This window comes from Dermacentor albipictus, chromosome 6 (genome assembly GCF_038994185.2).
Source record: "Dermacentor albipictus isolate Rhodes 1998 colony chromosome 6, USDA_Dalb.pri_finalv2, whole genome shotgun sequence".
In the NCBI taxonomy this organism is placed as follows: domain Eukaryota; kingdom Metazoa; phylum Arthropoda; class Arachnida; order Ixodida; family Ixodidae; genus Dermacentor; species Dermacentor albipictus.
This window is the reverse complement of record NC_091826.1, coordinates 135180691-135192744: the sequence shown is the minus strand read 5'-3', so window position 1 is coordinate 135192744 and position 12054 is coordinate 135180691. Positions and strand designations below refer to the sequence as shown.

Genomic DNA, 12054 nt, shown 5'->3' with positions numbered 1-12054 from the left:
GCAAAGGGGGAAGGCAGCTGGGGAGGATCAACTAACAGCGGATTTGCTGAAGGATGGTGGGCAGATTGTTCTAGAGAAACTTGCCACCCTGTATACGCAATCCCTCATGACCTCGAGCGTACCGGAATCTTGGAAGAACGCTAACATAATCCTAATGCATAAGAATGGGAACGCCAAAGATTAAAAAAATTATAGACAGATCAGCTTACTGTCCGTTGCATACAAAGTATTTACTAAGGTAATCACAAATTGATTCAGGAACACCTTAGACTTCTGTCAACCAAAGGACCAGGCAGGATTCCGTAAAGGCTACTCAACAATACACCATATTCACACTATCAATCAGGAGACAGGGAAATGTGCGAAATATAACCAACCCTTACAGATAGCTTTCATCGATTACGAGAAAGTGTTTAATTCAGTCGAAACATCAGCAGTCATAGAGGCATTACGGAATCAGGGTATAGATGAGCCATATGTAAAAATACCGGAAGATATCTATAGCGGCTCCACAGCCACTGTAGTCCTCCATAAAGGAAGCAACAAAATAACAATAAAGAAAGGCGTCAGGCAGGGAGATACGATCTCTCCAATGGTATTCACAGCGTGTTCACAGGAGGTATTCAGAGACCTGGATTGGGAAGAATTGGGGATTAGAGTTAATGGAGAGTACCGCAGTAACTTGAGATTCGCTGACGATATGGCCTTGCTTAGTAATTCAGGGGACCGATTGCAAAGCGCGCTCACTGACCTGGAGAGGTAAAGCAGAAAGGTGGGTCTAAAAATTAGTCTGCAGAAAACTAAAGCAATATTTAACAGTCTCGGAATAGAACATCAGTTTACGATAGGTAGCGAGGCACTGGAATTGGTGAGGGAATACGTCTATTTAGGGCAGGTAGTCACCGCAAATCCGGATCATTAGACTGAATGATCAGAAGAATAAGAATGGGCTGGTGTGCCTTTTGCAGGTATCCTCAGATCATGAACAGCAGGTCGCCATTATCCCTGAATAGAAAAGTGTATAACATCTGTGCCTTACCCGCACTCACTTACGGGGCAGAAACCTGCAGGCTTACGAAAAGCGTTCTGCTTAAATTGAGGATGACGCAACGAGCTATGGAAAGAAGGATGTTGGGTGTAATGTTAAGGGATAAGAAAAGAGGAGATTGGGTGAGGGTGCAAACGCGAGTTAATGACATTTTAGTTGAAATCAAGAAAAAGAAATGGGGGCATGTGCAGGACATGTAATGAGGAGGGAAGATAACCGATGGTCATTAAGGGTTACGGACTGGATTGCAAGGGAAGGGAAGCGTAGCAGGGGGCGGCAGAAGGTAAGGGGCGGATGGGATTGAGAAATTTGCAGGGACGACATGGCCCCAATTCGTACATGACCGGGGTAGTTGGAAAAGTACGAGAGAGGCCTTTGCCCTGCAGTGAGCTTAACCAGGCTGATGATGTTGATGTATGTATGTATGCGTTATAGTTTGTGTGTGTGTGTGTGGGGGGGGGGGTCCGCGCGTGATTTTTTTGCCGCCAACCTCGGTCACTGAGTTGTCCATGGTCAAATGGGCATGGTGAAAACCTACCATCTGAACAACTTGGGTCACCGCGTATGTGCTGCTCCTCAATAACTCGCCATGACGCCAGCCTGCGTGACTATGTACAAATCATTAATGAACCTCTGTGACACCAAATTGTGTCACCTGGAATTTTCCACTGGGTATGTGCCAATCTTGAATAACAGTCTGTCCGGCCAACTAGGGTCAATAGGTATGTCTCATTGGATATGCCGTGCATTTCATAATAATAAATATATAAAACATACGGATAAGTACCCACCAACAATACGATAGATAAATAATAGCAATAAAATCAGCAGTCATCTGTAAAAGTGGGTGCACCCCCAATTTTTCGCTTAACTGAGCACTAATTAGAAGGCTTATCTAACAAACATATCAACGTGCATGCACCTTGTCCTGTTTTCTTGTGTCTTCTTGTTCTCGTCAATGCATGGTGCTCAAGGTCTTTAAGTAGAACCCCCGATACGAAACGACCACGTGCGTTATCCTAAAGGTGTAGTTCAGGAAAAGTTGTCAGAGTACGGGATGCAAGGGAGACTTGCGTACTCAGCAAACAGGGGTTGTGGAACTGCGCCCGCGCGGAATCAAGTTTTCGCCTAAGTCCTTGGGCCGGCCCGCTCGGCGAAAACATCACTGCCCCAACGGGGCGTCGTTGCTCGACCAAGAACGAGCATTGTTAGGAAGCAGACTGAGACATGCTTTCAGAAAACAACAGCTATCGAACAAACCGGTGCTGTGCCATTCTTCAAGCTCCCCACATCGATCCTCCTTCCGGAAGTGAAGATGGCGAACAGTCTATCACTATGAATCTGGGGCAGGATGTAAGTCACCGCTATCTGATCGTAATGGATTTACGCCACGAATATGCCGTGCCAGACGAAGCCTGTTGAAGGTGGCGCTGACCAGACGCTAAAACGTCTAGCCGTCTGGGTTGCAACAGCTTGGCATTTACCGCAACTTTGGCATGTATATATTGTTTGCTCGGTGTCAAAAGACCGCTTAGGCGTGTAAATTGGCGATCCTTTATAAAAAACAAATTTTTGTTTGTAATTCTGTGGTTACCATTATAGTTCAGGAAGTGCTAACGCCGCATGTGACTTCTTGTTGACGGCACTGCGAGCGCTTGCGACACTTTTTGTAAAATTTAACCAGGCCCAAGGTGCTGAGCTAGCTTCCAGGCGCTTAGCTGAGCGACGGGAGGCCTTGGTGACGAGCTGCGTGACATGAACTGCTTATTTCGAGCGCCATCTGTAGGCACACATGGAGTGACGTATTTGCGCTACTGCAGGCTCACCGGGACAAGGCGGCGATGACTCGTGCTCGCGCACCACGTGCCGCTTCGGCGCCGAGTGCCACAGCGACCGGGGCCAGGCGTACTGCCGCTGTCGTCTCTCGTGCGCCGACCAGCTGTTCGCGCCCGTGTGCGGTTCGGATGGCTTCACCTACTCGTCCGAGTGTCGACTGCGCATGACCGCCTGCATCCGGCAGAAGAGGATCGTCGTCGCACACCAGGGCTCGTGCGGTAGGCTATTGCCCCTAACTTGTAGGCACCGCTAACCTTGACCTTGACCACCGTGACCTTGGTCAAATAATCGATCGGTGGACGCGCGAGTGTTTAGGTACGTTGACGACTAGTTAATTATCACAAAGAAAAAGGTGTGCATGCATTTTCGTGATGAGGTCCAAGAAATTATCGGCATGTTCATTAACTCAATGCGAGGACCTGAGTTCACGCACAAATTACGAATTAACAACCGCATTCAGTTTCTCGATATTAATTTCTGCTTTTCTTTGGATTAGCATGTATGCTGAGCCTATCATCCCATGTCTGAGAAAATATTCTTGCGCTAGCGAAGCGTGCACTCTAATTTGATTAAAAGGTACATACCAACCACCTGCATTAAGGCAGCACTAAGTGAGTTGTGGGAGCATGAGTTTTAGCGAAGTTCTTCAAATGAGATGGCACAATAACAGGACGCATGTTTTCCCACTTCTGTCATCGTTTCAATATGCGAAGCCATATCTTGGAAGAAAAAAAGAAGAAGAAGTTTGGAAGCAGTATACAAAGAAAATGATAAAGACAATTAACCAGCGCCCGTGGTGCCGCAGTTTAAAAAGTTGTCACTCAATCTAAAGAAAGTTTCCCTTTGACATAATGTTAATTTAGTTTTCAGTGCCCTGTACAAGCTTCCCTCGATATGCAATTGTATGAAAACGCTCGAAAGGCCCTGTGCAACACCAATGATAAATATCATTTCCCTGACTGCAGGCGCAACTTTATCTATGAGATACCGAAGGGTTCTGGAAAAACTTATGCACGACAAATGGGACAGTGTTTCAATTAAAGAGCTTGTCAGTACAGCAGTAACGAAAAACATGGCTATGGGCGTCATTTAGCGGGATGTTATAACAAGTGTCCCTGTACTCTTATATTTGAAAAAAAAAACATTCTTAGCGAAACGAAAAAGGTAGGAGGTAAAGGAAAATGGTAGAGGCATATCACGTTAGAAAAGAGAGAGATAAATGTGTAAGCGCTCCCTTTTTTTTGCCAGAAAAAAGAAAAAAAAGCTAACGCGTGCCTAAGCCGGGGAAGTTAGAAAAATGGCCGGTAAATTTCAAATAAACTTCCAGTTGGCAGTCAGCGCTTATATGTGGTATTGGTTTCTTCGTTTCCTTGTTTGATTGGCGCTGTTCAACCTCAGTTCTAGATGACCGAGAACTCGTTTTTTTTTTTTGGGGGGGGGGTTTGAGGCACTGACCAGTAGAGCAGTCACACCTAAACTGCATCACTTTTCACAGGTGACGGCCTCTTAGATAAAACTTCCCACAAGTGATTCAACTTTAAGTCCGTGCTTTAAAGCCCGCAGAACCTTGATCATGAGCGAGAACTATACCTACTTGAAATACGCTAATCGAATTACAGCGCTCTAAATACTTACATTTTCCTATTTCGCAAGTACTTTTGCAACGCCTGCCTAGTACAATAACTGGAATAGATTTTACTTGGGCCTGCAGTAAAACTTACATTTTGGCCAATTTTTCGGCTTGCTCATGCAAGAAATTATTATTTTTGGTTGACTTAACATTGTCAATAATCGCTCGAGTAGTCGTCATTCCACCGACGCGAAGATAATTTGTCCTCATATTTTGCTTTTCTAGAGGAATGCATTACGAGAATAAATGTTCAATGCTTTTTGTTTAGAATTTGTTTCAGATAGGGAAGCCTGGGAAAACTGCAAACTGCCTTTACACTTACGTTAATTTATGAAAGTACTCACTACATTTCATTTTATATATACGTACTGTCAACCCTTAGGGGCTATGGCAGGAGTCATTGGCCAAAGCTTCATAAACTACATGAGTTCATTTGCAAGAAATGAAAAAAAAGAAGTGCCGTTACTCACACATGAAATGCGACATGCAGAAGCGAAGGAGTACACCAAAGAAAAAAAAAACGAAAAACAGTTTAACCACACTCAGCCTGATGACACTGTTCTGGCAGAGGGTCAGGGCCCCCGAGACGAATAAGGGTTTCTAAAAATGCACTGGTAGATTATGATGTGACTTTTCATACACGTAAAGAATTCGAATGCTGTTTGCTCCTACGGGAGGAAGTGTATTTGAAGCAGTCATATGGCCTTATGGGAGAGGCTTGTTCGTACTGTTTTGGGGCAGGGATAAACATCCACATGAACATCGCCAGCTTTGAGACTTATCTTAGCTTATTTTTACTTTATTGTGGATGACTAAGACGCAAAATTTCGCGCTCTCATATTCAGTTTGTTTTTCCAGCACTGGGACCTCAGGGTGTTTATGTAGTTCAGCTGAAGAGTAACAATGACGACATATATTACATGAAAACATGGAAGGAACACGCTGGAATTTCCCAAGTTTTAAGCGGTCTTTTTGGGTATATGGATTCCATACAGTCTTAGCGTATTTAAAGATGGATTTTATCAAGGCAATATATTCTAAAATTTTTATTTCTGGTGATGTGCAATGCGAGTTTCGCTTTAGTCCCCACAGTGCACTCTTACTATTTGAAGAAAGTTCGTCTGTATAAAGGTTCCAGCGCAATTTGAATGTAAGTAAGAAGCCTGAGTAATTATGCTATTTATTTGGTGCAAAGTTATGACCATTTGTACTGCAGAGGACCTTCAGAATATTTTCCTTCCTTGAAATAGACAGAAGTCTGATTTAGCTGCGTGTGGCTACATTTGACAATGATCGCATCCTTGCATTAATTTTTCCTTGGTGATTAAGTTCGCCTTCATCATTCGGTGATTGTGATTGCATTAGGGGCTTCATGGCGCAAGCGCCAGTTCCGACAAAAGAGCGCCAATTCGGTGCTTCTATTTCTTGTATATTTGTGCCGTCGTCTGTGAACATTCCTATTTGAGCTGTAATATCTCCAGGCAAATCATGCATGCTCATGAGGAAAAAAGAGGGCCCCTGAAGCGATGCCATAGGGTTCCCCAGAAAGTAAAGAAAATAAAAGAGGTTGTTGGTTTCCTAGTTATACATGCTGCTCTGTTTGTATAAGATATGAACTTCACCACCATGCAAGAGTGGTGTTATTGAAGATAACATTAATTCTGAATATTAGCTTAGTATCTGAATATAAAGTTTATAATATAGTGATGTTACCAGGCATGCTGATTCATCAAAACAACGGAATGTAGTCGTGATTTGTGGGGAAATGTAGAGTTTACCAATAGGAAACGCAGAAATCTGAGCGTCAATAAGTCAAATCCAGAGCAGAAGCAGCCAGACAAGTAAAAATAGTAGGGTGCCCTGAATTTTGTGACCATTATCCTGTGAGCGATCCCCCAAGCAAGTGCCGCGTAGATCTTTCCTTAGGCCATATCCCACGTGACAACATTTGAAGTCACCCGTAAAAAAAGGTTATATCCGCCCGAAGAAATTAAACGTTGCAGATGGCGTGCTGATTTTAGTGCCTGAGGAGCGATGGGCAGTCGTGATAAAAATGAACAATACGTAGGAAGGCTTAAGATTGTAACTAGAACTTCATATTCAGGACGTAGTTTACTCGCCATTCTTTTATTGCAGGAAAATTTCAGTTGACACCAGTGTAATTAAACCACCACCTCTTGAAGGCCAATATAAACGAAAACATGAAATGCCTCTTAAGGGAACATCTTTTTTTCTCATTTGGCAAGGTGTTTATTTTAGATGTTTATTCGGATCGACTGAAGAGGTAGTGAAGACAAATCTGGTAAAGCTGTACAAATTGAACGACAATCCTATCACAATACTATGAAATAACCTATGGTGAAGATAGTATCGCAGTTAAATAACGTTCGAAGGAGATGATATTGACTATGCTAGGGCGCATGTACTTGCCACTAAAAGTAACCTAGCCTCGCGTTTGCATCTCGAGTCATTACTAATACGACCCACTAATACCACCGCTGAACCGCAATGACGGCAGCCTTCCTTCCGTTTATGCCCGCTGTTTGAGCCGTCCATAATCATCTCACCCCTTTCGTTTATATACAATGTGAACACGGCCCCCGTATGGGAGCGGAAACATCTTGGTTTCCCTTTCTTTTAATGTTTTTGGTCGGCGTCCGTTTTACCCTTGACTATGAGCGATCCTGACTAGACGAGTTTTCGTCGAACTCTTGATTTCAACCGTCGCTAGTATGCTATCCTTGAGGATCTTACTAGGTGGAGACTTTCTGCTCATAGTCTGAAGGGACAAGGAAGCAACAAGATGGCGAGTTTGTTTGATGCTCATGTTGAAGAGATATTGGAGCGCAACAGAACACAGAAATGCTTCGGGGAAGTGCGGCCCTGTCGGCTTTTCTGTCTCTGTTACGATGCGCTTCAAGATTTGCTTACCATGGTGACCGAAAAGACCTAGTTTCCTAACTCGCGCATCCAGCTGAAAAACTGTAAAGGATTGCAACTTCAGCGTGTCCAGTTTGCCTCGAAAACTCGCCCGAACACTCTACGGGAGACTTGGATATGTAAAGGCTAAGGTTGGTGATATTGCGATCACCCTCACTGTCCCTTCTAGTGGTACACACCAATTCGTCCCTGCAGCGCACACACAAGCAAGCGTCGAAGAGGTTGATGCAAGAGCGGCACACACTCAGTATGGGCACATACTTACGTGAGCGGCGCACATTTTATGCTGCACTACCTTTGGGCCTACCCCGCGAAAAAGGCCAGGTAGTTGCCAGATAGTCTTTACAGAAAACTGCGTTTGACGCCCCGAAAATATGTGGCTATAAAACCTGCAAAAAAAAAAACAAATTGCTTACTCGAAGATACTTCAGACATCCGTGAACGCTAGGGAATGTCAGCAGAAACAAGCCAACACGTCAAAAACACTAACTCAAGGGTATTATCGCTCACAGTCACAGCCGTGATGTTTGCAACGTCCGCACTGTACACCACACGCACACAAGCAAGCGTGCGTGCCAGAAAATTACTTCAACGAAAGGCGTCACCGATCACAGGCAAGCATGAAAGTGAACCCTATTAGAGTAGCTGGCACACTTAGCGCAACCCTACACTGATATCCCGCCAGAAATCCCGCAAGCGTCTCATGCTGAACTAACTGATAAAATATGACTGCTGCCAACAAAGAAAGAAACCCTCTACCTGGAGGAGCAGAGCGAATCAATTCGGATTTCTACTGCATGTTCGATGAAAAACAGGCGCGCATGTTAGCAAGCACCTAAAAGTGTGCTTTCCACTGCGCACGCTTGAAACATTGCGTGAACTCACCGCAAGAGCGTGCCAAGCATACAGAGATCGCCCTCAAGTTTGCAAGAAACACTCTCGCGGGTGCTGTTCATATGTGGAAGTAAAACGGTTAGCGACGCCTCACATGCATGTACAGCACGTCAAGCATTGACGTTTAGCGTGAGTTTAGGCGTGGACTTTTGCAAAATGTAGAGTATAATTTTCGCGGTGGGATACAGAGTATTCGCAAAAGAACAAGGACTTAGCAAGAAAATTGACTTACTTCCAATTATTCCCATCTCTGTGCCGTTTATCCGTCACCATCCACAACTAGCAATACGTCAAAATTGTCGCACTTTTCACTATACAGTAGATAGCAGTATGGCAGGCATCGCTAAGGTCAAAGTTGCAGTGGTCTTCATTTCTCGAAGTTCTTCGTTGCGGCGTGATCACGCGCAGGGCCGCGATGAGACAGGACTGATAGCATCGGAGGAGATGGGCTCCGTTTGCGAATACGTTGCATCAACTGGCCATGGTGTGGATGGTCGCATCTGCGCCTCCAAGGGGAGGTCTGGTACACCGAACAATCAGCGCCGAAAGCCAGGTTCCCAATTTCAACCCCTATAATTCTGGTTGCGTTCAAAGACGCACTGAAATCTTTGCCAACATGCATAAAGCGTTCTGTTTAACTTTGCACTCATAATGAATAAAAAATAAACGCTTGCTTTAGCACTCCTTACGCATTTACGGAAAGCTTCGCTGTATATAGACTGCAACAGCTGGAGTTCCTGTGTTTTTCTTTTGAAGCTCTCACGTGAACTCTTCCGAACGTTGTCAATCTATACAATTAGAGATCAGTTTAGCGAACCTATATAACTGTGTTGTTAGACAGCGCCATTACTTACTGGGGCGCTTAACAAAGAACCAAACACCACAAGCCCTTGTGGTGCTTTTCTACGCGCAACGATAACTGGCCAGCTAGTGAAATCGGCGAATATACGAAGCCGTGAAGGAGGAAGGCGCCTGGAGGTTGGAAGAGTTACGGAGGTGCGCGCCTAGCACGCGGCAAAGTAACGCCACCTAGAGTCAAGTGTAGTTAACGTTCAGTGAAGGGAGGATGGAGAAACTAGGCGAAGCGTCGCCGAGGAAGAAGGTAGGGGAGGCGCGCTGGGTTGACCTTATCTGGAAGTTGCTACTCGTTGTGTGAATGCTGTGCATGTACCGGGTTTGTCTCGCGATCAAGTGGCCGAGCGCCGAGCAAGAAAGACGGAGCAGCATGTAGGGGTTGTAGGACGGGACTTCGGGATGGAAGCAAACTTGGGAGGGATTTATTCTACATTCTATACAGGGAGGTGAGCGTCAAGTATCAGACGTACACTCATTACGGGCCAGCAGCAACTCGGACGCTGCGGCCCGCGGCAAGAAGTTCGAGAGAGGTGAAACAGGGAATCAGGGCATGTCCCAGAATGCTCAGGTCTCTCTGGAAGGCTTCTTATAAACCCTTCGAGCACTGCAAGTCACGTCATGTTTGACCAATGGGAGAGTCCACTCCGATGACGCCACTTTCAGCCAATGGTAGGCGCCCGTGTCGTGGTGTCACACCTGGCGGCTTGCTGCGGTCTTGCATCGCAGACTGGCAATGCACTTCGAACAAAGAGAAGGGGAGGGCTGCACCTGCTTCATTGTCGGATGCCCACCTGCTAATCCCGGCGGCGCACGAACTTGTTGGCATGTAAACTCGTTGCCTTAAACTTGTCTGCTCGGCCGCTTCTCTGGAATGCGCTTTCCTGCTTCTGCATTCCTCAATTAGCTGTGCTGCAATCCGATGTGGTCTGGGGAACTCGAAGTAATCGCAGGAACCAGCTCCATATCTAACAGCTCGTCCTCGCCCCGGTAGTTCTGAATGGCCGGTGAACTCAATTCGCTGGCCATGAGGAACGCTGATAGAAGCTGCAGGGTACTGGGGTCGAGCCTCGTTTGACGAACTTCGGGATCCTGGGCCCTGGAGAACAAACGTCAAACAAACAAAACAGCACAGCGCTGCACCACGCGTAAGCGCAGGCTCTTCACCCCTGACTCGCCAGACTATTACTGAGTCAAAATCAACCCTGATCTTTTATTTCCCCAATTTCGACAAAACAGTTCCAACCACCCTTCCAAACCGCTATCCATTTCTCCCCGAATGCCGACAAGACCAGAGCACTATTGTTGTTGCAAAACAAAAGGGTCGTTGAGGATGCAAACAACAAATGAAAACAGCCGAACATAACCTAAGTGGCCTAACTACACGAACAGCATGTTTCCAATCTATCGCAGTGGCGTACTTATCACACGTATTGGTGCCACTGAACAATCTGGTCAACCTCACAAGTACGTAATCACAAGCGCACTAGCCTTGTGGTCACTAAACAAAACGCGTACTTGCATTGTAGGCAAACTTTTCACTTACGCTTACTCACGTTTTTTCCCTGAAGGTCCTACAGGACACGTGACGTAAACGAACAATTAAACTTGCGGGACTTACACACTCCGCAGAACTCTTAAAATGATGCGTCTTCTAATAACTCGTTCCACGCACGTTCACTAAAGAAGTCAGAATACGGCTGCCTTCTACACACACTAGCAACCCAGTCATAAAGTCTGCTTCCTTCCGTCCACACAGGACACGCGCTAATGGAACTAAGAACGCTTCGCCGTGCAAATCATGCACTCACTGAAAACCTACGCGCTTAACCTTGGAAAATTCAAAAACACTTAAAAAGAAAGAAGGTTAAATAAAACACACGCGCGTGACGATAGGCCTCTTAACAATAACCTTGACCCTTGGTTATTCAAACACACAAAAAAAAAGCCTATCTACTTATTAATGAGCATCTCGCGAGACTACACGTTTACTTAAAACGCATCTTTCAAATCTCGAGCTTCTCAAACGAAAACACAAAGCTCAAACCTTACACCTTGAAAGAAATCCTAGTCTCAAATCGCGAAAACTTTCCGATGCTCAAAAATAAAACAAAATAACATTTCACTTCTATGGAAGCTCTCTTGGCTTCCCGTTCCCGATTGCTTACGACTGACTCATACTCTGAGCCGTCCCCGAGCTGGTCGCGGCTTGAAAGCTACTCTGGCTGCCGAGAGACAACAAAAGGGCTGATTCACTATCAGCTCCCCCAAGACGTTACGGTCTACTGCCAATTTGCGTCCCCGCGCCCCGCTTTCAACACGAACTCGATTGACCGCGTCGCCACTCCCCACCTGGTCTCGTCCTGCCACCTTACGTTTCTTCGAACTGCACGCTGAGCTATGAGAAGAACTACGGAACGACGAGGAGCTTAACTGCCTCGTGCCCTTTGTCCGCGTCCGTGCAGAACATTCTTCGCGGTCCCCCTTTGACCGGTGGCTTGAACGTTTTCGATGCGTCAACATCGTCCGAGACGACCGCATCTTTTTCCTCGCGCCCTGCCCATTTGGGTTTCTCGCCATCTTTGGCGGCGCTACATTAATTACCGACTTTCGGTCTTTAACGCGCTTCTTTTTACGGCGCTTTCTCTTCGCACTCACTTTCATGTCGCCTCGTGCTTCGTGCTGGCCGGTACACATTTCGTCGGCCCGGATCGGTCTCTTACCCGCACAGTCTGAGTGATTCTCACTTAAATCAACACTCGCTCTGCCTCGACTGGCGGACAGCTCAACCGACTCTGGCACAATGCAGCAGGCTTTACTCGAGTAAGACAACTCGCACTCTTGCGAACTGCCC

General features: G+C 45.9%; 1 protein-coding gene across 2 annotated transcripts in view; it reads left to right on the top strand.

The window, feature by feature from the left end:
• The window catches only part of LOC135902239 (agrin-like), a 615148-nt gene that overhangs the window by 365343 nt on the left and 237751 nt on the right, over window positions 1–12054 (top strand). For both annotated transcript variants that reach the window (XM_065432212.1, XM_065432210.1), the window contains exon 3: window positions 2869–3102. In XM_065432212.1, coding sequence (XP_065288284.1) covers window positions 2869–3102 — 234 coding nt within the window. The remainder of the gene's footprint in view (window positions 1–2868; window positions 3103–12054) is intronic.